The 25953-nt window shown below is 31.5% G+C and overlaps 1 protein-coding gene across 2 annotated transcripts; it reads right to left on the bottom strand.

Moving 5' to 3' along the window:
• Positions 1-12064: 12064 nt before the first annotated feature.
• LOC124356912 (glycine-rich RNA-binding protein 10-like) lies at positions 12065-25068 on the bottom strand. 2 transcript variants are annotated; one of them, XM_046808207.1, is made up of 3 exons: positions 24873-25068; positions 17260-18125; positions 12065-12943 (listed from the first exon to the last, which is right to left on the bottom strand). In XM_046808207.1, the coding sequence occupies exons 2-3, from the start codon at positions 18123-18125 to the stop codon at positions 12928-12930; spliced, it is 882 nt and encodes a 293-aa protein (XP_046664163.1). In that variant the 5' UTR covers positions 24873-25068; the 3' UTR covers positions 12065-12927. The 2 variants fall into 2 exon arrangements, with proteins under 2 accessions (XP_046664163.1, XP_046664165.1); XM_046808209.1 differs by lacking the exon at positions 24873-25068 and having other exon boundaries at positions 17260-17933.
• Positions 25069-25953: the final 885 nt, after the last annotated feature.

The raw sequence follows: 25953 nt of genomic DNA, 5'->3' as shown, positions 1-25953 counted from the left end.
CTTTTATAAAACATTTTTTTACAATAAGCATGATTTCCAATATCTCTCTTCAATTTTGACATCAGTCCATGTGATTTTGTTGTGCCTTCTTACTTGAAGGGACAACATCTTGGTAACATTCATTTGACAGTTTCCAAAGTGCAAGTGAAGAGCTGAAAATGATTCCATTGTTGCAATGGCATTGGCTAGCCGTGCTGGCGTCCAAGCACAGATGGTAATATGCTCAAAAGAATTAAGAATAACTCCTCTACTAAACATTTTGCTAGTTTAAATGTGAGAGAAACCAAATGTAAGTTCCATGAACTCAAATGTTTCAGTTATATTTGTATTACTTGAACATTGATGAATTCATGAGTCATAATAGTTATAAATTAGAGAATTACATACTCATAAACTTTACTTTATTTACACTCACTAAAAATATGTTGGAAAAAGTCTCCTCAACTATTTGTTAATTTATCAAAAAAGTTCTTGAACTTTATTTTTTCCTATTTTTGTATTTCAATTATATTATTATTAAAGGGGTTGTTATGCACTGCTAGTCACCCATCACTGTGACAATTTTCATCTATTGTGTATAACTCAGGTAATTTTTCTAAGAGTTTTAGATTCAAAAATGCAAGATACTTTTAGGGTTTACACTTGCCATTTCTTTAGGTTTCATGGTAACCTTCCCAAAGTGGTTAAACCTTTTACAAGAGGCTGATTCACATGAGCAAAGAATATGTGCTGCAGTGGCATATGTTCCTAGAGATTAAGCAATCTCGCATTTAGGTCCTGTAATGCCCATTCCAGTTTTGCCATTAATTTTAGAAGAATCTGTATTCCAGGTGAGCGATCCAAGCTTTGTTTTAAGTGCAGCTGCAATCCACTCTTGGTGTTCCGGCAAGATTACTATATATGGATGCTCAAAAATGTAGTGAACGGGCACGATGTCTGTAATTTTATTATGTCTGTATTTTATTTTTATGTTACCTCTTTGAGTATACTTGAGTGTCCCTTCATGCCCCCTAGAAGGAATTTGTGTATCCAACTTAGCCTTGTATCACTGGTCATTGCTTCCTTCCTTATACAAAGATGAAGAGTTGGCAGATTCAGCATTGCCCTCTAATGCTGCAGTCAGACAGGTGTGCAATGCACTATTAATATTCAGACAAGCTAACCTTCGTACGTTTTAATTGTAATCTTTTCATTTATCTTGGCCCACAACAGCAGTGAGATATGATATTGTTGGCCTTATTATTGTCATATATGATCAATAAACAATTCGTGGTTTAAGGACCCATGTTTTGCCCAGAACCATATTGCCATTACTTATGAGGCCTTCTTTTATACACTCTCTTGGTTTGGTTTCCATGTCAATTTCTGGTCTAGTACTACCTCTAGGTATTTGACTTATTATGAACAATGTATTATCATTCCATTCAGCTTGGGACTGTAAGAGCCACTTTTCTTCTTTTTTTGAACTGTACGATTGCCTGGATTTATACTGAGCCACGTGCTGTTGCTCCAACTCCAGACATGGTTCAAGGCAATTTGAATAAGACGAAATTTCCTCCTTATGCCTTCCTTTTACTATGATCACCAGTTATCTGCATACCCTTGGGTGTAGAACGCCAACTGGTTAACGAAATTGGACAGATTGTCAACTACTAGCTACCAGAGGAGTAACAGTGCTTCTCCTTGAGAGCAATCACTTGTCCGTTTGATCATGACTGACTGTTCTACTAACTTTGCTGTTATCACGCTGTCATTAACCATACATATCATTGGATCCATCCTGTTACAGTGGGATCTATTATAGATCCCACTGTAGCACAGGTATAATACCTCAGTCCTGTGCTTTCTTTATGCACTTGTAGGAGGTGTTATCAAATGAACCCTAAATGTCTACAAACACTAAGAGAGCAATTTCATTTGCCTCAATCTTACCTTTCTATCCTTCTTACTAGGTTATGTGGGACTGTGGTTGTAGACTTTCCTTTTTTATACGCAAATTGTTACTTATGAAGTGGTGGCAATACAAGTTTCATAACTATATCAAATTTCAGTTTGGTTGAATTTGGCATTCAGGATAATGAGTTAAAAATATTCCCTATGAAGTTTTAACCTCTTTAATTACTTAAATATTACAACTCAACTCAATAAATTAGTCCAAATTGAAGTCTAATTGAGAATAAGCTTATTTTTTAAAAGAGTTAGACAAAACTTATAATAATTTCTATTCTGTTTTCTTATTATCATTAAGCATTAAATGTATTTAGACTCCATATGAGTGTTTTCCTTATTGTTCCAAACAAGAAAACTACATCAGGCCATTGTAATCTAATTCGTCTACAGTATTTCTGGTGCTCGTAGTCTTGTTTAGGGCATAATAGGCGTGTGTCACATTTCATCTCTGTAGGGACAACAGGGAGTTCAAAAACAAAATATATACTAGTTCTTTTAGGAGTTGCAAAATCATTTCGACCCTAACAAATGTTAGATCCCTATGAAAATGCTTTAGCTTTTTATCTGTCATGATGCATATACAGGGTGTTTGAAAAGTATGGGTACGGCTTAATATTTTGAAAACCATAGGAGACAACATCTATAAACTTTGCACAGTGTCATATGGCTATGTAAACTATTTTTCCTTGCTATTACCATGACATGCCAACCATGGGGGGACGGCCCACAGAGGAAAACATGGAAATCTTAAATTGAAGCATGGGTCGAGTGATACCTCATTTTAAAGAGCTCACTTAGTAGAGTTGAATGCCGCAAACCGCATCTCAAAAGGTTTATCCAATCAGAAATGGCGGGTTGTTTTAGGTACACATTGTGAAGTACATTATGCACTGCCATTTCTGACTGGATCGTCGTATTCTGATGCGGTTGGCGGCGTTTTACTCTACTAACCAATGTGTTTTCACTGACTTTTTTTAATTAGCAAATTATGTCATAAATTTATAACACAATAAATACCGATGTTATAACACAATAAATAAAACTAAAAAAACATCGGTATTTATTGTGTTATAAATTTATGACATAATTTGCTAATTAAAAAGTCAGTGAAAACACATTGGTTAGTAGAGTAAAACGCCACCAACCGCATCAGAATACGACGATCCAGTCAGAAATGGCAGCGCATAATGTACTTCATAATGTGTACCTAAAACAACCCGCCATTTCTGATTGGATAAACTTTTTGAGATGCGGTTTGCGGCATTCAACTCTACTAAGTGAGCTCTTTAAAATGAGGTATCACTCGACCCATGCTTCAATTTAAGATTTCCATGTTTTCCTCTGTGGGCCGTCCCCCCATGGTTGGCATGTCATGGTAATAGCAAGGAAAAATAGTTTACATAGCCATATGACACTGTGCAAAGTTTATAGATGTTATCTCCTATGGTTTTCAAAATATTAAGCCGTACCCATACTTTCAAACACCCTGTAGGATATTATGTGCCAAATTTGAACATCCTGGAGATAGTATTATGCTTCACATGTTTGTTTCTTTTATATAAGTGATTTATTTAATATTAGCTCAATTTATACTGACGTATCTTAGTAATTCTGAAATAACTTTTAATTGTTAACTTAAAAAATATAAATTTGTAGAAACCCCATATTGTACTTATTTACTGAAAAAAATTAATGAGATTTTTTGCGTGGTTGCTCATTTTTAGCTGTATGTTGGTATAAGTGCTTACTATTTTTTTTTATATATACCTCTCATAAATACAAAGCCAAAAGCTTTTTAGACATGTTAATTTTAGCATAACATATTGGAAGAATAAGTATGCCCCACAATTACTGTTGTACAGTTAGAATATTTCATGCAGAATAAAAAGGAAATTTAAATCTTAAAAATTGGTTAAAAAATTATTAGGAATATTTTTTAAAAAAAAAAACCTGCAAACTGGCAAAATAGTACTGGAATGTTTTAGCAGATTGCAGTAAATCACCGCAATTTTGCAAAATATGACTGGAATCGAAAGGGTTAACAATGTTTTACAGAGTACTTAAACATAAAAGAAGTTTTTTATTTAACCCACATTGCACTTCATTTGATGTGTCTTTTGAACATGATTGTATGACTTTTTGTATCTTCAAACAAGATATGTATTTGCATATAACAGAATATCAGATTTCTCAAAATCTACAGTTAATCAACAATACTATTTGTACGAACAATGAATAAGCTAGGTATCATCATACTGCCTAACAGTGCAAAATGAAGATAAGATGCTTCTGTCATGTAAAATGGACCATAATTAAGCTTGCCAATGTTACTTTGTTTGTCTCATACAATAATAGAAAATGGGTCAAGGTACAAGCAGACTAATTATAACTTAGAAGTATTTGATCTGCATACAAAAATCAATATGTATTCTCTTCATGCAAAAGTAAAAATAAAAAACCAAATATTGGTAAATTTTATAAATTTTCATATGTCTTTAGCATACTTCTTCAGATAACAATAAATAGTGTATAAATATTTACAACATTAAATAATTAAACTAACTAAATATAAACAAGAAAAAGAACTGAAATAGAATAATAAACAGGGGAAAATACCTCACAGCTGATGTTTCATCAGAAATACCAAAGAATACAAAAAAAATTTTTTAGAAATTAACGAATGTTCAAACCTAAAGGAAATTTTGATTTTAAAACAAGTTGATGAGATGAGCAGTTTCGCTCCTTCTCAAATTAAACCTATTTATATTTTCGTTCGCATGGAACATTATTGATGCCTTTTAATTTATAACAGTTTTCAATTTTATCCTGATTATGTTCCCTGGAATGTACAGTGAGGGGCTTGTCATCTCCATGAACAATACTGTAACGGTGAACTGTCATTCTGATACAAAGAACGTTAGAGGTTTAGCCAATATATTGTTTATTGCAAAAATTACAATTTAGCTGATATATTATATTACTTGAATTACAATCAATAGTTACTTTAATTGGATATGTTTTATTGGTTATGTTACTGCTAACATTTTGACTAGAGGACATAATTTTGCATGTACCACAACGTGGTTTTTGACAGGGTTTACAACCGTTAAAAATTTTCTCTTGATTTTTGTGTTTAAGATTGGTTTGGACTAGCATATTTTTAAGATTTGACGGCCTTCTAAAGATGACCCTAGGTGGTTTTGAAAATATATCTTTAGTTTCCGATGACGAGTGTAGAATATAGAAAGCAGTTTTAATTATACGGTTTATTTTGTTAAGTCCGGGGTAGAATTTGGTAGTAAATTTAGGTTCATCTAGAGGAAAAGATTTGTTGTAATTAAAATTTCTTGTCCTATTAATTTGATTTTTTACAAGTTTGTCGGGATAATTTAAATTTTGAATGTATTTGTTAATATAATTTGTGAAATCACTCTTTGCTACATAAATTCTTTGCTCGAATGGCTAAACTTTTTGGAATACTTTTTTTTACATGTGTAGGATGGCAACTAGTATAATTTAAGTAATTCATAGTGTTGGTATCTTTAACGTGAATTTTTGTTTTAAGAAAGCCTTCTTCTAAAAACACATCAACATCTAGGAAGGTAATGATTGTATGGGAATACTTCCAAGTGAAATTTAATGTTGAAAATTTGTTTAGGGAATATAGAAAATCTTTAAGGAGATCTTTACCATGTTGCCATATCAAGAAAATATCATCTATGTAACGATACCAGATCAGAGGAAGTTTATTTTGGGTATTTAAGAAATTTTGTTCAAAGAAGCCCATAAAAAATTTGCATAAGAGAGTGCCATTCATGTTCCCATGGCTGTACCTTTTATTTGTAAAAAGAAATCATCTTTGAATTTAAAACAGTTCATTGTTGGGATAAACTCTATTAGTGTTAAAAGGAAAGAAGTAGAGGGCTTTGAATGTGCGGATCTGGTATCAAGGTAATGTTTAGTTGTGTTTATGCCTTCATCATTTGGGATGTTGGTATAAGTGATGTGACATCAATTGTGGCTAGGATTAAATTTTGGTAAAGGTTGGGTAATTTGGGCAAGTGTAACAATAAAATCATTAGTATTTTTAACATAAGATGGAAGTAGTTTTACAAAAGGCTGCAGTTGGTCGTCAATGTAACCTGATATTCTTTCAGTCGGGCTCCCATCACTGGCAACAATTGGACGTCCTGGTGGTGGTCTGACATTCTTATGAATTTTTGGAAGTGTATAAAATGTTGGAGTTCTGGGGAATTTTGGTGTTAGTATGCTTATAGTTCTCCGTGATAAATCTTCGTCTTCTTATATATATATATATATATAAATATATATTTTAATATATACATATAAAATATATATAAATTATGTATATATTTATACAAAAAAAAAATATATATATATATACATAATTTGTATAAATGGCAATAGCCTTATTTAATTTAAATAAACATTGAATCCCAAAAAGTCCCGCGGAGCTAGTACTCTTTGAGATTCAATGTTTATTGAAATATATAGACCTAAATATAACATATAAAGATAGCTTTTAATTTAATTTTAAATTTTCTTTTAATTACATATTTGTATCCAAAACAAAGACAAATATAATCTAATCTATGAACTTAAGTTTTCAGTTTACAACATTTACATATTCATCTATTGAATTCAAACTAAGATACATGATATACGTTTTATTGATTTTAAATGTATCCGTGTTATTTCCCTTCAGAACCCCATGTGGTGAATGTTTAAAAACCATTTTTCAGGTATAACTTGGCTTTTTTTTGGTAAATTGATGGTCTGAAATAAAAATGTTTTCCTTATATTGTAGCAACTTTATTTAAATTTACCGGTTTGTTTTTGTTATTGAACCATATAAGCCTACTCCAAAATAATTATGTGATTCAATATGTGCACGACATACAGACTGAAGTATACAGAGAAATGCCATTTGCCAGAATGCATATATTCCAGAGGTTACAGTTTTCACAACTTCTTCCCAACAAATTAACTGAATGAATTTTCAAGCCTATGAAATTAGTTGTATGGGTGTTATATTTACTTATTCTATCTAGGATGTATTTGAAAAAAGTTACAATGTCCGTATTATTGTTTTGGTTTTATTTTGTTTGGTTGTAAAATTAATAAATTTGGTTTTCTAGTGATAAAAATTCAAGTAATTTCCAGTGATCATTACGTTTATATTTTCATCTATTTCCAATTTTTTAAGTGATGTTGCAGAAGTTTTTGTTAAGTTGGAATCATCTACATACAAGGTTAAAGTATGTTTCTATAAACTATCATATAATTTTGGTACATCTTTGATATAGTAAAGAAACGGTAGTGGGCCCAAATTACAAGTAGAACCTTAAACAACACTACATATTCAGTTTGGAAATCTGAAAATCTTATTTTTTTATTTCCTATAAAATGTGAGTTATCAATATAGTTTCTGATTTAAGTATATTTCAATACGATTGTAATAAGTACGATTGAAAAGATTAGTAGGCAAAATATTTTATTCCATATAAAACACTTTATGTTGCGCTACAAAAGCCTTTGACATATCCATACACTCTTCACTACCTTATTGATTGATTCAAGAAGCTCCTGCCATCCCAATCATAGAATCTGATCCACGCTGTGTCTGCACTACTGTAGCCTACCTGGATTCAACAAAAGTAGCATGCCTACTCACAAAGGTTAGCAAAATGAATTCAGTTAAATCTTAATGGTTTGAAAACTGTAAAGTAGCAGATGTGTATAACTGTTACAATATTGGTGATTCTTTTGTTATTTCTTTGTATACTACTGTTATATGTTAACTTTGCCTTTGTCACTGCTGCTATTGTGTAAACTATTCTGCTAAAAGATTGTTACCATTTATTTAAACTAATAGTTAAAAAAAGTTCTCCAGATTGTTCCTTTATTTGTAAACCACAGGGTTTCATTGCCTTGAACAAACTTACAATGTTCTATAATAAATAAAAAATAATAGAACCCAAGCTTATAATAATGGTTTGGTAGACAGGACAAGAAAAAGTTCTTGAATGTTTTTTTTTAAAATAACAATGAGTGTAAATACAAGATCCCTAAACAACCATCATAGCTTAACTGAAGTTGTCAGCAGCTGAAGTTATTCTGTAAAATAGTATTAACAAAATTGTTATCAATACTTGGTTCTTACCTCTCGCATACCGAACAATTTTAATTTTCTATTTCCCATCGGTTCAAAAATCAGTGAAGCCACTAACAGAAACAGAAGTTGTCGGTTTTTTTTAAATTGTCAATAAATGGATAAACAAGGCCTAGTTCAATATCAAATTTAAAGTAACTGAAATCATACCAATGCAAAATGTAATGAGACATATTGCAACTATTGACTGACTGCTCTGGTACCCACACTCGTTCGAGATACTCAAGTATGCAAAAACTATAACGTACTTTTCCAGCTTATCTTTCATCAGTCAGTTTGGATCCAGATAAATCACACCCCTAAAGATGGGGGGGGTACTTGATTGTATACAATACTGTTTATAAGGCTTGTAAGAACATCTTTTTTGTAATGTTCTTTTACTTTGAAAGACAAAATGGTTGCGTGTTATATGTATTCCGATGATCTCATTTAAGCATACAGTCTAATCCTCTAGCAAATAGTCATGACAGCTCGTCAATTCAGTTAATAACTGGTAATTTTAAAATTTGGTCCCCTTAATCCTACATAAAACTCATAGGCCTATCTAGTTTTATTTCAATGTAGTAATAGTGCTGTATAAACTGTTGAGTTCCTAGGGAATATGGTAGAGCTTATGTGGTAGCCCCAGATAGAATCTAATACTAAAGCTAACCAAAGGAATTTTCGTATTAGGAGACAAGGTAACCTTGTCAATGCACATATTATTGTCAATTTATTGGAGCTGTATACATTTCATATGAATAAGTGCAAATTTTTTTTAGGACTTCAAACCTTACTCACCTTGCAGAATAAGAGTGTTTCAAGGTATTGGCCAGAACCAATCGCAGAACTTTATAGTAATATGACTCCATGTGTTCATCTTTTAATGTTTAATATAGAGAGAAGGAAACTGACAACTTTAATTACTACAAAACTAAAATACTAGAAATACACTGGAAGCCGAGGACTTCCAACTTGCATTATTACTAAACATCTAACTTGCATCATTACCTGCAATAACGTTAGGCATACAGCTATAAAACTGCCTACTTATCAAATTAAGAATTTAGATTGCAATATTTTCCAGACCTAGAGCTATTTTTGTACAATTTTCTTTTTAAAGGTTTTTTTAATACTATTATTAATTTAAGTTAGAAAAACATGTTTTTTAACTTCACTTCTTGACATAGCCTACACAAATCTGATGCATTTGTTTGAAGGCAATTAATATTCTTGATAATAAGGTCGAAAGATCCTTGCTGATAAACAATAGGGCAGAGAGAGCTTGGAGACTTTTTAACCAAGTTACCTTTATAGCTTTGCTCATCTTGAGAAGGAAGGTGACAAGTCTTTCACATCTAACTCTCAATGACTTTAGGAATAAATACACACACACAGCGTTCAGAAATGGGTGTCACAAACTTCTATGGGGTGATAGTTATAATCATTTCATACAAAATATGTCATGTAACATAGGTCGAGAAATGTCTCGTTTAGCTGACATTTTGTATTTTTTTATAAGATTATCTATAAAAATTGTTAAGCTTAAAAAACCAAATTTAACAGATTGGTTTGGATAAGACAAAAAATTACGTTATTTATTGAATATTAACAAAATGACTTCTGTTGAGAGTAAATACTGCAGATTCCTATGAAAAGGTAAAATGTTTGCTGCTCCCAGCTTGTGCAAGTGTACATTTGAAGTGATGGTGCTCGCTTATGTGTTGACGGATTTCGTTAAAAGAAGTACCATTGGAATTGTAACAAAATTGCTCAAATAGTTGGTGTCTAATAAATGTTTTATACCTATACTGGTTGTTAAGTTATTTTACTTTAAAAACTTACAATAGACGCCATTTTGCTAATATTAAAAAATAACACTTTAAAAATGAAAAATATAAATTGGTAGCTGTTTATAGGACTTTTTTTGCTTGGAATGATAAAATAAATTATATCACCCACTGAAGTTTGTTAACACCCTTTATAAACAGAGTGCTCAGAAAAGGGTTATCATAAACTTCTGTAGCTGGCAGTACTCATTATTTCAGACAAAAAATACCCTAAAAATATAGGTTGAGAAATGTTTTTTATCTGCTAGCTGCCATTTTGTATTTTTTTAACAAACAAAAATTATATACAGAACTAGTAACGCTACAAATACTAATTTTGCATATGTTATGATAAATAAGAGGAAAACTCAAAAATATAATAGTGCAATTTACAAATTTGATTATGATTCCAATAGTACTATTTTCAATTCAGTTAGTCAATGCATAAGCGAGCATAACCACTTTAAATGTATGTTTGCTTATGTGTTGATCCACTGGAATTGTAATAAAAATTGTAAAATAGTTGATATCAATTTTATATACTTTTCTTATTATTTGACTCATAATTTCAACAAACGCTACTGTGATAATATTAAAGCCAATTACAATAATTGTTTATTATTTATCACAAACTATGTGCGAAGTTTGATACCTGTAGCTTTACTACAGGGTTTGGGCGGGTAGATGTTTGTAGCCTATGGCGGCCATGTAGATGTTGTTTTGGTGTCAGCTGTTTCATTAGTGTGTTGTTCTGTGTGAGTGCTGACAAGTTATTTCATCATGACAAGTTACATGATTGAGCAGCACAGTTCAGATGATTAAACATTATTATCAAAATGAGTATTGACTAGCTTTTTCTTAAGTGCGTTGCAACCATTTTACGGCAGATGCGGAGGCCATTCAATGTAAACTCTTCAACATTTGGTATTTAATTCGAGAAGATCGGTTCGGTAAACATCCAGCCGTCAAGGGAACAACAGACCTATCGAGAACGTCACCGCTGGCTGTGAAAATGTGCAGAGGAACCGAAGGCAGTTAATTCCTTGCCGTGCAAAAGAACTCAGCCTTTTGCATCTGGATTTAGGCCTGCATTCGTATAAAATCCAACTGACCCATGAGCTCTAAGTTTATGACTATAGACAATACAGTTTGTTCACTGAGTGGGCTTTGGAGCGTTTGGAAGAGGACCCCAATTTTGGCTGAAAAATTATCTTCAGCAACAAAGCACATTTCTGGATGAATGGCTATGCTAACAACCATAATTGCTGTATATGGGACAATGCCAACCCACATGAGGTTCACCAGGTAGTGATGCATCCACAAAAAGTTACTATTTAGTGCGGATTTTGGGCTGGCAGTGTAACTGGTTAGTACAACTGTGAACGCTACAGAATGATAACAGATTTCTTTTGGCCCAAATTGAACGATATGAACGTAAACTACATGTGGTTTCAGCAGGACAGCGCTACGTGCCACACAGCGAACGACACCATGAACATTTTGCATGAACCAATTGAGGGTATGGTTATCTCTCGCAGAGGTGACGTGAATTGGCCAAGATCGTGCAATCTGTCGCCCCTAGACTTTTTGTATGAGGGTTTTTTAAGTCTTAGTTCTATGCCAATAGGCCTCAATCAACGATGAACTTAAGATCAACACAACCCACGCCATCGCTCAAATTCAACTAAATTCATGTGGCAGAGGAATTGAAAATCAGACCACTCGAATCCGTACCATTGTGAAAAACCGTGGTGGACATTTGAATGATGCCATATTCAATACATAATGGCATACAAGGGCCTTTCATATGAAAATAAATTCTTTTAATATATCATACAAAACTAGTTTTATTTCATCTCAACATCTACCCGTCCAAAATGAAAAACTCCTTAGTTTTAACTTTTTAGAGAAAACTATCTTCCCTCATTAATGGCCCAATTAAATATACTCACAGTTAAAAACATCTTACTTTAAAAGATCACTTTTATTATTGTATACTGTTACCTACATCAATATACAGTACTTCATAAACTAAGCTATGACTAAAATAAGAGTATTGCCCATCGGAACAGTTTATTATCCAGTGGATATTTTGAAAATAAAACACAAAACATGTATAAAAAGACATTTATTCAGGTTTCATTACACAAGAAAATGTATTTTAACAACTTAATGTAATTTATAAAAACTGAAATCTTGAGATTACAACTATTATTTTGTAAAAAGAAACATCTTTTTTGTAATTACGCAATAAGTGTTATCATCATGGCAGTGTAATTTTTACTAATCATGTAAATAAAAATACTTCCAGTAGATTTTATTACAAAAAAAGATAATAAGGAAATTATCACTTTTATAAATCACTTCTATTTATTTGCTTGTCAACAGTCATTATCATTTAAATAAACCACAAACTAAACTTTAAACCAGCCGTCTTTTGGCAATTCTGTTCTGTAAAACAAAATTGTATGAAAATTATTTTAAACATTAATAAAACTATAATATTACATTAAAAATATACACTAGCCTACTTACCACAGCAAAAGTCAAATAGGTTTTGGGTTGCATCATCGAAGATTGCCTTCGTAATTTTCAAATTCGATGCATTTTTTGGTATAACTCTTGGTTGTGAACAATGAGGAAATGAAGGAAAATGATGACTTTATGAAGTTTTATTTTACAACGGAGACATCAAATCAAATAACTGCCACAACAGATATTTCGGTGAAATTATATCAACATAACTTTGGTTATCTCAATATAAAATAAATGAATCTACTTGTAAGTTGAGACTAGACCATGTTTTTTTTTTAACAAAGTGTAGAGAAACAGTAAAATCATCACAACATACTTCTATTGCACTAAGAGGCTAAAAGAGTCTATAAAGAGTGAAGATGCCTCATCGTCGGTTAGCTCATGGGTTCGCAGGATCGTTGGTTACAGTGGTACATCATCGCTTATGAAACCACTTCCACTTCAGTAGGCTGGACGACTGAAATCATTCCACACACATATGCTGCTGTATAATTTGTCGAAGAAATAATAAAACATTGTTAATCAAACCATCCGCAGTAAGACAACATGTTTGCATCAATATGGTAACTGTCTCAAATTGCAGAATGGTCCACTGAGTTACTGTAATTACCATCACAAATTCATCATAAAGTTGAGTTTCCTTTTATACTTAATATCCAGCTACACAATATTCGCCTCTTTATTTTCAGTAACTTATTCAAACCAACTAAAAATTCTTCAATATAACTGCATGTAATAACAGACAGACAGGAGGAGTCACAACGGTTAATGTTTGGGTTAGTCATATTCTTACCCAACATAACGAAGCAAAATATTCCTATATTTATATATTGTTGCCCATCCACTCTTAGCTGCAATTCCTGCGGCTAATAGAAAACTTTTGATTTGCTACTGGCCTATGACGATTGGTAGCAGTAAATTGTGAAGATTCAAAATAGGCCACACACTCATATGGTCCAACGAAATTGTGTAACTGGTATCTTTCACTGCCATATAAAAATACAAAGGTAATCTCTACAAATTATAAAATTATTACACTGAACATCTAACAATCTCAGATGACAATTTAAGGAAACATCTTGTTTCAAAGCATGGTCAGTATTGGCTGTAATCACAATAAAGCAGTTCATGGGTTCCAAGCTCCATCAATTAAATCAAATTTTATATTTTCAACAACACCAAACAAATTATTTCTATCAGACTTCCTATTAAAAAGTATTTCCTAAACAAGAAAAAATACACATATACTTAGTCTAAAAACTTTCTCCATAAACAAAATAAAATATAAGATTGAAATAAATGTATGTGATGTGTGAAACTAATATTATCCAACTGATCAATGTAGTTTCAACTTTTTTAAGTGCGTAATTTACTAACATAAAAAAGAATTAGAAAACACCTAGTGCTCAGTGATTAATTACTAACCCTTTAAAGATTGCTATATTCCAAAGCCTCCTTCAAGCAAGTGTTTGTATACATTTACATGCTTCCTTACAATGCTTCCGGACAAAACAATTTTGACATTTCAGTAAAAGCCATTATTTGCAGAACTAAGAAATTGTAGGATCATGATTTTTTATGCAAATTGATCTATAATAAACTGTGTGTGTATATCAAATTGATCTATAATAAATTGTGTGTGTATATTTGAATATATGAGTTAATGTGAACTACACTTTTATTAGAATTAAATGTTTATGACACATTAGAAATACTGAATGAGTCTAATGAAGTTTGAATTGGGTGTGTGTTTTGTTGAAGGGTGTTAAATGTTAGGTTCACATCTGTTAACAGTAACCCCATAAACAACCAATAAAATAAATCTTCTCACAAAGTAAAAATACTCCATTTTTATGTTTTATTTTTTATTACAATTATTGGGAAACTGTTATTGTTTTATATTTGAATGCTTATACTAGAAACTGTTAGTTAATGTGATAAAGTTTGAAAAATGTTCAATTTTCCTATAGGTTTGTTTTGATTTTTTTTCTTGTTTGGTACATACCCAAAGTTCATAAACAATTTATATAAATATTGGTATTAATCCTTTAAAGTTGTTACTTGTACTGCTTTATACCACAAGTAGTTTGTAGTTTCTTTACATATAGGTTCTTTATTATAGGACAACATAAATTTTAATTTTTTATTTATATACAGGTTGATTTTACATTACTTCTGTTCTGTTGTATGAAGTGTATACAAAATCAAGTGTACAACAGTTTCGAACAACTGTTATAACATTGTACGGTAATGTGTAAGTAATTTCATATAATGAATTTTTTTTCTTGTCTAGTGTTTTATTCAATTAACCTAGAATGCATTTAAATTTCTCTTCTGGGAAAACTGACATATTCACCATCCTGTATATTATTATACGAAAGCAACATACTTCATTGTTTCATGAATTTTACACAATCATCAAATAGAGTAGAATCAGTAACTATGGATAAGCTGCTTTATCTTTCTTGCATATGTTCAAAGAAAGCTTGTATATAGCCATGTCAATCCCAAAGGATACAATGAAAACATAAAAATCCTAAAGTCGAATTTACTAATTAAAATTGGTTTTAGGCCTAAAAATCAGTTGTGGAAAACAAACATTTATTTAAGTTTTCCCTGTTTGAATACAATGGTTCAGTCAAAGACTGATTACAGGATTTGCTGTTGTAAAAAAAGGCCCTATCATGTACAATTGAATTACTTCTATTCATAAAATAATATGGCGGCACAAGATTACTAAGAAAGTTTTCTTGCTAATATCTATATTTTTAACACAAATACTTTAACGGGAACGCCAAAACTTTTAATCAACCTGCATCAGGATCTTTGGGGAATACAACAGTGGCTTTCTTGGAATCCTTTTTTGCCAATCTCCTATTTTTCAAGGTCTCCAATCTTAAACAGAATCACTAGGAATACCCCTCTGCCGACATTTCAAATTCGGCCTATAGAATACTTTTGAGGAGTATTTCATTTATTCAAATTATATTGTTTTTTAACCTGTACATTTACTAAATATTAATGATATAATATTTTTTTTAATGGATTTGTAATGGCTTGTAAATGTAGAAATTCAGAATATTAAAACCCTGTTGTGAAAAGTTAATGAGGTAAGATTTTCCAAAGCAATATACCAATAGACTTTACCCAAATAGGTGAACCACTGATTGCAATAGTATTTAATTTAAAGGTAACTTTTGTGTAAAAAAAGTCTAGTATTCAATTTAAATGTAACTTTTGTATATCGGCCGAACTTAAGATCCCTCAAACTGGCAATCTACATTATATTGTCAATCCAAATTGTTTTACAAGTAGCAATCAACATTAAAATGTCTACCTGATATGCACATGTTTTGACTGTTCATATAGTACATAAATCAACACTACCACCACTATACCATTTCAATCAGAAAGAATTTATAATTTAAATAGTGAAATTTGTTTGCTGTTTTAGTAACATTGATGTCACAGTGATATCATAAATCTTGACAGAAAGATTGTCTTTATCTGGTCATTGCGAAAGGTAGTGATATATCACAGGTATGGTTTATAATGTTGAGGGTTTATCTTAGTTTTAAACTTGTTATAGTTTTTTTTTTAGGCTACACTATACTACATTTTGGAAACATTTAGTGTAAGAATTTTAATTTTTGTAAATGTTTGAAAATAATTTTAACCATAGTAACAAATTTTGCCTTTAATATATTATTTGGATGGTATTTACAATACATATAATTGTTATTCAAGATAACCTGGATACCATTATATATTTTCTGAAACTAGATAAATAAAAAAGAAATGGGCTATCCCAGATTCGAATATTTATAATATTATCACACTTTACCAGGGACCACTTAATAAATTGTAAATAATTTTTTATGGTTCATGAATGTTTTTAAACCATAATTATCTCCACATTTTCCCAAAATAAATTAATGAATTACAAATATACATACTGTGTGTGTGTGTGTGTGTGTAAATAATGGGTTGTCCTCTATGCTAGTGGGTAGATTAGAAATAACCTAAACCTGGCAAGATGAGCTGCTTGTGAATATTTCAATCAAATAGTGTGAAAGGATTTTCGGTAGATCTACCTTTTCACAATGCAAATTTAAGGCTGGCAAAAAAGGGTTGCTGTTTAAAATCTCATGCATTAACAAAACATTATGACACTAATGTATTAGTATTTCATGTTTTTGATTTGTAATATTCGTAACATTCCTAACTGTTTGAATAACTTTGCTGTCTCACTAAAACTACAGTTGCCTGCAATATTGCCTAATTTAATAGGTTGTCAAATTTCAATACACAATTCAAATACTGATTTAGAAATAATTTGAACAATTGGACAATAATCCTTTGTTTTAATGCCATATAAAGTAATAGAAGAAATTTAAAATAGGTAATGAAATTTTAATAACAATTAAACGGAAGAAAGAATGTATTTATAAGTTTAACTGTTTATTAGTTTTTATTAACTGGTAAAAGTCTACTTCCTCAAAAATACCAAATAAATTTATTCCTCTCCACTACAACCAACAAATATTCTGCAGCTTACATTCAAGGCAACAGATGATAGCAAAACAAGAATTCTACTAAAGGAATGATAATAAACGCTGATATTTTGGGAGGTATTACAATTTTCATAATTTGTCAATTCTTTTGCAACAAAATTAATTAAATGTTAATAAAAATTTAAACAATGAACCATTTTATAACTGACAGATATGACAGAAGTGAATATTCATAAAAGGGTTTATGTGAATTTAGTACCTTCCTCGTCCAACTGGTGAACGACTTCGGAATCTCGATGGGTTTCTGGGACCACCAAAGCCTCCATTGTAATCGTCAGAACCGTAGTCACCCCCAGAGGGTCTACCACCTCTTCCACTGTAGCCGCCTCCTCCTCTACCACTTCCACCAAATCCTCCCCTGGAGGTCCTGCCTCCAAATTCTCTCGATGAGTCAAAACTTCTTCCTCCACCACCAAAACTACTTCTTCCCCCTCCAAATCCATTATCTCGTCCTCTTCCACTACTAAATCCACCTTCTCTACCTCTACCTCCGCCAAATCCACCCTCTCTTCCTCCTCCACTTCCAAATCCACCACCACCCTCTCTACCTCCTCCAAACTCTCTGTCTTCAAAATCAGATCTCCTTCCACCTGCACCGAAATCATCAAACCTACTTCCACCCCTGCCTCCTCTTCCACCTCTATATCCACCTTTTTCGCCATTTCTATCAAATCCTCCACCAAACCCACCTCTGCTACTAAATCCACCTCTACCTCTATATCCCCCTCTAAAACCATCATCTCTACTTCCTCCTCCTCTGCCTCCTCTATCCATTCCTCTTCCTCCTCCACGACCACCTCTTCCTCTTCCACGTGAAATTTCTACACGGATTTTTGATCCCAAAAGATCTGCATTATTCATAGTATCACAGGCAGCTTCTGCATCTTCTTGGTTTGAAAATTCAACAAAGGCAAATCCAGGAGGATTGAATGCAACCCAAACACTATTTAACTTCCCAAATTTTTCAAATTCGGCTTCAAGATCTTCTTTAGTAACCTCTCCTACAAGCCCTCCAACATAAACTCTAGTTCCTCTGGTTGTTGGTCTGTCTCCACGGTACAGCATCTAAAAACAAAACACAATCATTAATTTTTTATACTTCACACTAATTCATAAGAAAAATTTCAACACTTTTTTTAGTTTTAGACAAAAATTTAAAAAGTTACAGATTTTGCATTTTTAATTTAGTACATTATAAGTTAATTACTAATGTTATTCTTAATAGTGAACTGGTATTAATCGAAGACCATTATTTTTGGAAGTCCAAGTTAGGTCTAAGGACCTACAAAAACTGGATTGTTAAAAAAGTGATTAATTTAGTTTATTACAAATTAATTATAATTGAACAAAGATATAGTAGGCATAGCAGAAATGTTGTTACACTATTAATATTATGAAATACTATACAATATAAAAAAGATATTTTGTCATTGTTACATAGTATATAAAAATAATAATTCAACATAACTTTATATGGCCTAACATGTGGATGAGAACCATACAAATCCAATTAACGACAATCTGGAAGTTTTACATTAATGTTGCAAAGGGGTGAAGTAAGCACGCTTGAAAAATACTAACTTCGTACAATTTAAAAAGAAATCCCGTAGGTGAACTCACGTTAAATGAGAAGCTATGCAGTGGAACTGGAATCAACTAGTGTCACTTGTTCTGTCTTCTACCAGCCACAATGTTGTATCATTTTAATATTATAATATGGTAGGCCTATGAAATTATGTGTTTTTCATTATTTATTAATTTATTTGCTGTATTTTATGCTGTGCTTGTAATTTCAACTATGAAGACTTCAGATGGATAATCCTCACTTAATACTTACTGACATTAGAAGATGACGTACTACAAGTCGAAACTATAGTAGTGTTATGACTACAATTTGAAGTTTGACAAATTTATATGTTACTGTTATTATATGTTTTACTGTTTTGTTTAATTTTGAGAACAAAAGCTGAGGAAATCCCTCATTGTACTAGTCCTAAAAGGATCTATGCACAATACTTCTGGAATGATACAATATTCAGTACCTAGGTTGGTGGATCGCCTCATGTACAGAACCCCTAATAGTTTTATTTTACTAAAATGTAAACATGTGTAGAGGAAAAAAATATATTTAAGTTATATAAGTTTACATTATATAAATTTTTGCTCTATGGCAACAAGTTTTTTAATGTTTACAGAAGTAAAAACAGTGAAATAGAGACTTTACCTGTTTTAGGTAACAATTTCGCTCTCATCTAATAATTATTATTTTATAGACCTAACTTATAGAAAGTATATGTATACAAGTTAACAAAAATGTAAAACAATGTATTTTTTTATCTTTATTATTTTTAGTCAGTAGGATTAGGTACAATTAATTCACTAGACAGTGATTCATCAGTCATATAACACTTCATTCATATCTACCAAATTAACATTATCTTCTGATACACTACCCACAATACATTCCTAATTAACACTCATTGTTAAATGAAAGATAAATATTTACTCAGTGATAAAAATATTGAACCTATAGGCCAACCTGTAGGTAAAACCTTACACAAACATCCCCTTTTTTTACTTCCAATAATTTAGAAAACACTACAGAAAAGGTTTATTTATACACACTAAACAATTAATCTAAAAGATACAAAAAAATAGCAAACAATACACCAGTATTGAAAAATGATGTTCTAACAACCGAGAAATCACTATGGAAACCACATGATCCGTAATTCTTATCTGTTGTTTAGATAAGTTCTTCTTGGTTTTGACAGAGTACAAGAAAATAATAAAATTGAATGAAGCTCTTTTTGACGCAATAGAGATTTTACAAAACATAACCTTTTAATACTACAATTGAATTAGGTAACATTTATTTGCTTACAGGCTATTTGAAACAATGTTTCTAAAAGCCAAGAATAAATCCTTTCCAATGTAGACATTCACGATCGTGTAAATATAAACTCTTGACAGGGAATTTTGGCAAACTATTTTTTTATTACATGTTCAGCAATTTACGTGAGCAAACGTGCAAGTATAAAAGTTTCTAATCACAAATTTAATGGAACTATAAAATGTGTCACAGTAGGCTATAATACAAAACCTTGGATCTTTATCGTTAAATTTATGGATGTTTTAGTTCAAAGTAAAAATAACTTGCTATGAGAGATCATAATACAACATAGATAATGCACTGAAAATATTTTAGTGACCATTGAAAATGTAGTTAATAGATTGATAATCGAACTTAATGCCAGTTACAGGGTTAACCTATTAAAATGAAAAGGATGTACTGGTTTTAAAAAAAAATAAGCGAATTAAAAGTTCAGAATTCATCTATTATTGTGGCTTACATTAAACACTGATATTGTCAACTTAATACTACTTCCACTTACAAACAACTAGTCAGTAAACATGAGCTCAAAATTTCCCAGTAATATGTGAGCCTATAAAACATAACTATATGATTTAAAATAAAAATTTATTATATTTTTGTTATAATTTTTACTAGCCTACTCAAGAATACATTTTGACCAGATAGGGTGCCAAATTTATCTCTAAAAAAACTATACAAATATAGTTTGATGCAAAAAATTATTTTTGTTGCAAGTTATCAACAAAGCCATTGATTGTGTATTTTTTTGTTACTATGTCCAACCAATCTGTAGAAAGCATCTGTTTTTAATCAATTATGTCTTCTTTTTCATGGTTTTTAAACTTTGTAAGAACATTAACCCTTTTAGGACCAGACCAAAATTTGACATGTGCAAAGAAAATTTTTTTCGTTTTTCTGGCCATGCTCCAAGAACTGTGCTAATTAAAAATGTGAGATTTTTCAAGCGTTTGAGAGAAAAATCATATCTTCATAACTAATTACTGTACAGATTTGGTTTTAGGCTTAAAATGTTTATAATTAAACTGTTCATTGTGAAAAAATAAATTTAAATCATTATATACCAAAAAAACAATTTAATTTATCTGTAAAAAAAAATAAAATAAAAAAAAATCTTCAATAACTACCAAAAATAAGAATAAATTATCCGTGGGAAATGGTATTTATTCGTTCTACATATAATTCTCTATAAGTGTACAAAATTTGAAAGCCCTGGAATAAAAAATAAAAAGTTTGTGAATGAATTAAATTTTTCTGTAACACTGGTTAAAACACACTTTTCAGCATTAGCCTAACATACAAAACCTTATAGGCTACTAAGGATATTATTCGGTACTTTGGGATTATACCGACCACACCAGTATCAACAACACAAAAATATACATTTATAGAAACAAACATGATAGAACGAAAAAACAACTCTTGGTATCAATTTACAAAATCGTGACCATGGAAAGGTATGTTAATTTTTTTTTCCTGAAAACTACAATTTTTCCTGAAAACAATAGTGAAAAAAAATTCGTCGGCAACGAAAATCAAAGGAGTTACGATTTTTTGAAATCCTCTGAAAACTCTGTTTTTGACAGTACCTCTGGCAATTTTACTGAAATGATGACGTTAATCCTGTCAACGATGCCTGCCCGCTGCGCAGTGCTGCGCACTGCTTGCTCTTTTAGAAAAAAAAATTAACTCGAACTTGCAAAAGTCGAATCCCAGATCACGTGGTGCCCCTGATCCTTAACCCTCCAAGTGTTGTTCGACAAAATTTTGTCGGTTATTTTCCATCCTTAATGCAATAATGGCCGAAAGGCATCAATATAATACAATGATATACTTTCCCCCCAGTTTATATGCACCTGTGATAATAATACTTGGCTATAAATGCCCAACCCATGAAAAAAAGTCCATTTTTCATGGTCACGGTATTGTAAATAAATACCCAACTCTTTAATTACAAAATTACAACGATTATCAATTATTGTTAATGGGGTCAGATTCCGTAATATGCCCCCACGCTTTTCAATGAACTTTTTTCAATGAACTTAGAACGTTATAAAACGATGTAGTTGAGTAACAAAACTAACATTCCATCAATCAACAAGCATTTCCAGGTATTGTGATCGGTATTGTTGTCACTGTTATCTTATCTTTCTCGAGAATCCAGATTACGGCAGGCCGCGCCATCACATGATTATTTAAGTTTTTTGCACGGTACATAAAAACAAGTTTTGTGTGTTTTTTCCAATAAAGAGTTTAGTTTTTGTTGCATTGTTGTGTTTGTAGAAATGTAGAGGTAAAACACGGAAGTACAACAAAGCGCCGCACCAGCTGAAAGGGCGGCGAGACTCTGCAATCACGTTATCTGCTAGCAATCACGTTATCTACTAGACCGCTCGACTTTGACCTCTGTCTGAGGATGGGGAGGGGTTTGCAATAAGACAATTCCTGTTTTATATTGACGAAATATTGTTCTACGCTAATCTAGTAATCAGTAGAAGCAAAATGTCAATTAACGATTCATGTCTGGGTGTGGTCGGTATAATCCCAAAGTACCCTGACAACATTACGATGCAACATGGCCGTAAAATATTTTTTTTCTCCAAGCTGATGATTCCAAAGAGGTTTAAAATTTGATATCATAGTAAGAAACATACAGGGAATAGAAAAATACTATATTTATTATATATATAATATTAAAATATCTCCTAAAAAATATGAAAAGTCCGCCGCCGATAAACCAGACGGTTGGTCCTTTTCGCATAGTTCACTGCCGGCGATAAATCAGACGGTTGGTCCTTAAAGGGTTAATTCGCATAGTTCACTGCCGGCGATAAATCAGACGGTTGGTCCTTAAAGGGTTAAGTTGTTTTATGGTAGTCTGTCTTTTTAACAACATTTTACTACTACACTTCCTACTGTCCATTTTAAATCAAGATATATTTATGAAAAATTAATTATCTATGTGTATTTTAATTTGTTTGAATACACATGTTACAATAAAAAAATAAACACACGTAAATCAATTCACCCGTACAGTATGAATTCAAAGGAAGCTGACACCACTAACACACAGACTGGTCCATAACAGTCAGAAAGCAATAACTGCAGTCTATTGATTTTAGTTTCTGATCAGCTGGTCAGTTTATTTTAACTTTAAAAACACATGAATGCTCTTTTAACTTAAATGCTATATTCAATAAAGACTTCTTCTGATTATTAAATATTCTTTTTCTTTTAAATGTGTATGTAACAAATATAATTATAGAACTGCTTCTTCTTCTAAACTCTAAAACTAGCATGCAATTTGGCCTAACTGGGACGGCTTTATAACTCCTTGCAAGAGTGATGAAATCAGTTACTATGCACTACAAAGTATTATATTCATTTTACTCTGAATAAAATAAAGTATATTAAATATAAACAACATTTTAATTGGGTTTACCTTTACAGGCATGGATGTGTAGAGCTCCTAAGTTAAAACTTTAAGGGTTTTTTATTTTATGCAGCCTATAGAAAGCACTAAATACCTTCAATTTAAAAATCTAAAATATCTGGGTTATGCTAATCAAGAAAAAGTCTCGTGTTTTCTTGTTTTCTGCACATACAATAGAAAAAGTTAAATGTTGCAAATGCATTTGTAGCCTACCCTTATTATTGTGTCAAGAGCGGACAATAAAGACATATGTTCTATTCTTTTATTTCATAGGCCTAATGTGAATTTAAATTCTTTGTGCATTTCTACAGTAGTGGTTATTAACCATATCCCTGCTATGTGTATTAATATGGTTCAAGGTGAGTTTTAATTTATTTTGAATTTTGTATAGGCTACAATTCTATTCTAGTGCTCGGGTAGACTTTATTAGGCGGCCTACACTCCTTATTCGATTGTTACTATAGAATGATTCAGTTGTTTTTATGCAAAGGATAATTTAATACCTATTACAATTTAATTAACTTATTATATGATTACAAATTATTAGTTATAGTAATTTTAATGTGAACAATAAGAAATAACTAATACTCTGAAAATGGCAATGAATATAAGGAAAAAATATGTAAGAAATTTCTCACAAGTGACGAGATTTGTTTCAGTAACTTCAACATGTGGGTTTGGCTCCTGTTAACACATGGGAAGAATTCTTTCCTCCATTCCACACAAAAGCGGTAACTTTTTATATCAAGCTGGACAAGTTATAAATATTGTAAGGTTTCTTTGATATTGAAGTCTAGGCCATAGTTGGTATTGTTGTTTTGTAATGTTATTGTAGAATTTTTATATTTAAAATTGTTAATTTAAGAGATTTGTTGTTATGGTAATTTGTTATAACTTATTGTGTACAATTCTTACATACATCGAAGTTGGATAATACATTGAATTGTTCGACAATAGGCTATCGGATAACGAGTGTAGGCCACTTATTTAAGTCTACCCTAGTGCTTTACTCTGGCACAATAAATAATATTTCAGGAAAATGTTTTTTTTTACATAAGCCTACTTATATAAAAATATTAGTTTTAAAATTGTGTGCTGACCTGGTAACTCCTGACTTCACTTTCAATTAGGGTAGGCCTATTTAGACTGTAGATGGATTTATAAAAGTAACCTTATTCAACTCAAATTACTCATTTTAGTAACATACACAAGTATGATCCAGGCTATAGTATAAATATGAATTATATGAGTAGCCTAAAAATAACTGGTCATTAAAATAAATGAACTGGACCTAGGCTTATAGTTAACAAGATTAGCATATCTCCCAGGAATGTATTAACAAAGGTAATTGCTGTAAACTGAAACAAGATCTATCTTATGAAAAACCACGCCAAGCCTTCCTCCTTGTATGAGAAAGCTAAACAGAAGTTAACTTCACTATTCTAGTGTTGTGTAAAGAAATGCCATGCAGTTTTTAATTGCTTACCGTGAATGGCGATCCAAGAACACACTAAATTATAAGGATGCAACTAAACTCTGTACCCAGCAATGCTACTTGACTGATTCTCCCGGCATCTAACAGAAGAAGGACAAAGCACGAATGCTGATCGAATCACCGGAACTTAAAAATCAATACAGTACACTCCCGGTGCAGTTTCAACAGACAAGAATTGTGGGAATTATGACGGGGGTCACATAACTGGTAAGAGGATAAAGTTGTAAACTCTCCGACCCAAACAAAGCTGGCGGCTTTTGGATTTAATTGTGAAAACCTCTTCACTAAATACTAGTCAACACTATATAAATGTACAAAACGTTAGTTTGCGGATTCTATAGCTAAACTACTATTACGCCTACTCTTAGGCTCTGTTTTAAGTTTTTGAAATTAAATATCCGTTATTATTTAAAAAAATATTTAGTGTATAATATATAAATACACCCGTATCTCGTGTAATAAATTACGTAAACAATCCATTAACTTTCGGGATTACTTTTCCATTTTTCTTCTTTTCTTCATAAATCCCCAGTAAGAAATTACAGAAAACTATATTTGAAAATGTGATTTTCCAACCGAAAACATAATTAATAATGACCAAGAGTAGACTGATATATCAATGTCTATGAAATGTTTGGAATATTTCATCTTCTTATATACTAATAAATAAAGCAAATCACGTAAGATATATACCGAGTAATTACTTAATTATTATTTAGACAATAAAGAAGAGTATATATAACTAGAAAAACCAATTATTTTATATAGTAGGGTTAAAAAAGGCAAAAATGTGTCATCCGAAATAGTTGTAGTATACCCCTGATTATTATCTGTAATCAAGGAGTATGCCAAACGTTTGCAATTGATTGATTTTAATCTTTCTTTCTTCTTGTTTGCTGAATTTCAGCAGGTTCTACTTACTTTGAGCATAGAACCTCGATAAACATTCTTGTATGTATGACCAGTTTTTTTTTTATATATATATATTATATATATATTTAAGAAAACTTACAATTTCCAGTATTATTTCCATATTAAAGCTCGTTAAAAGATCTTTCAATATATAAGGTCT

This window comes from Homalodisca vitripennis, chromosome 3, assembly GCF_021130785.1.
Source record: "Homalodisca vitripennis isolate AUS2020 chromosome 3, UT_GWSS_2.1, whole genome shotgun sequence".
NCBI classification, from domain to species: domain Eukaryota; kingdom Metazoa; phylum Arthropoda; class Insecta; order Hemiptera; family Cicadellidae; genus Homalodisca; species Homalodisca vitripennis.
This window is presented reverse-complemented; position numbering and strand designations above follow the sequence as displayed.

Coding starts and splice junctions, on each gene's coding strand:
- LOC124356912 (XM_046808207.1), bottom strand. CDS start 18,125: ATGCTGTACCGTGGAGACAGACCAACAACCAGAGGAACTAGAGTTTAT.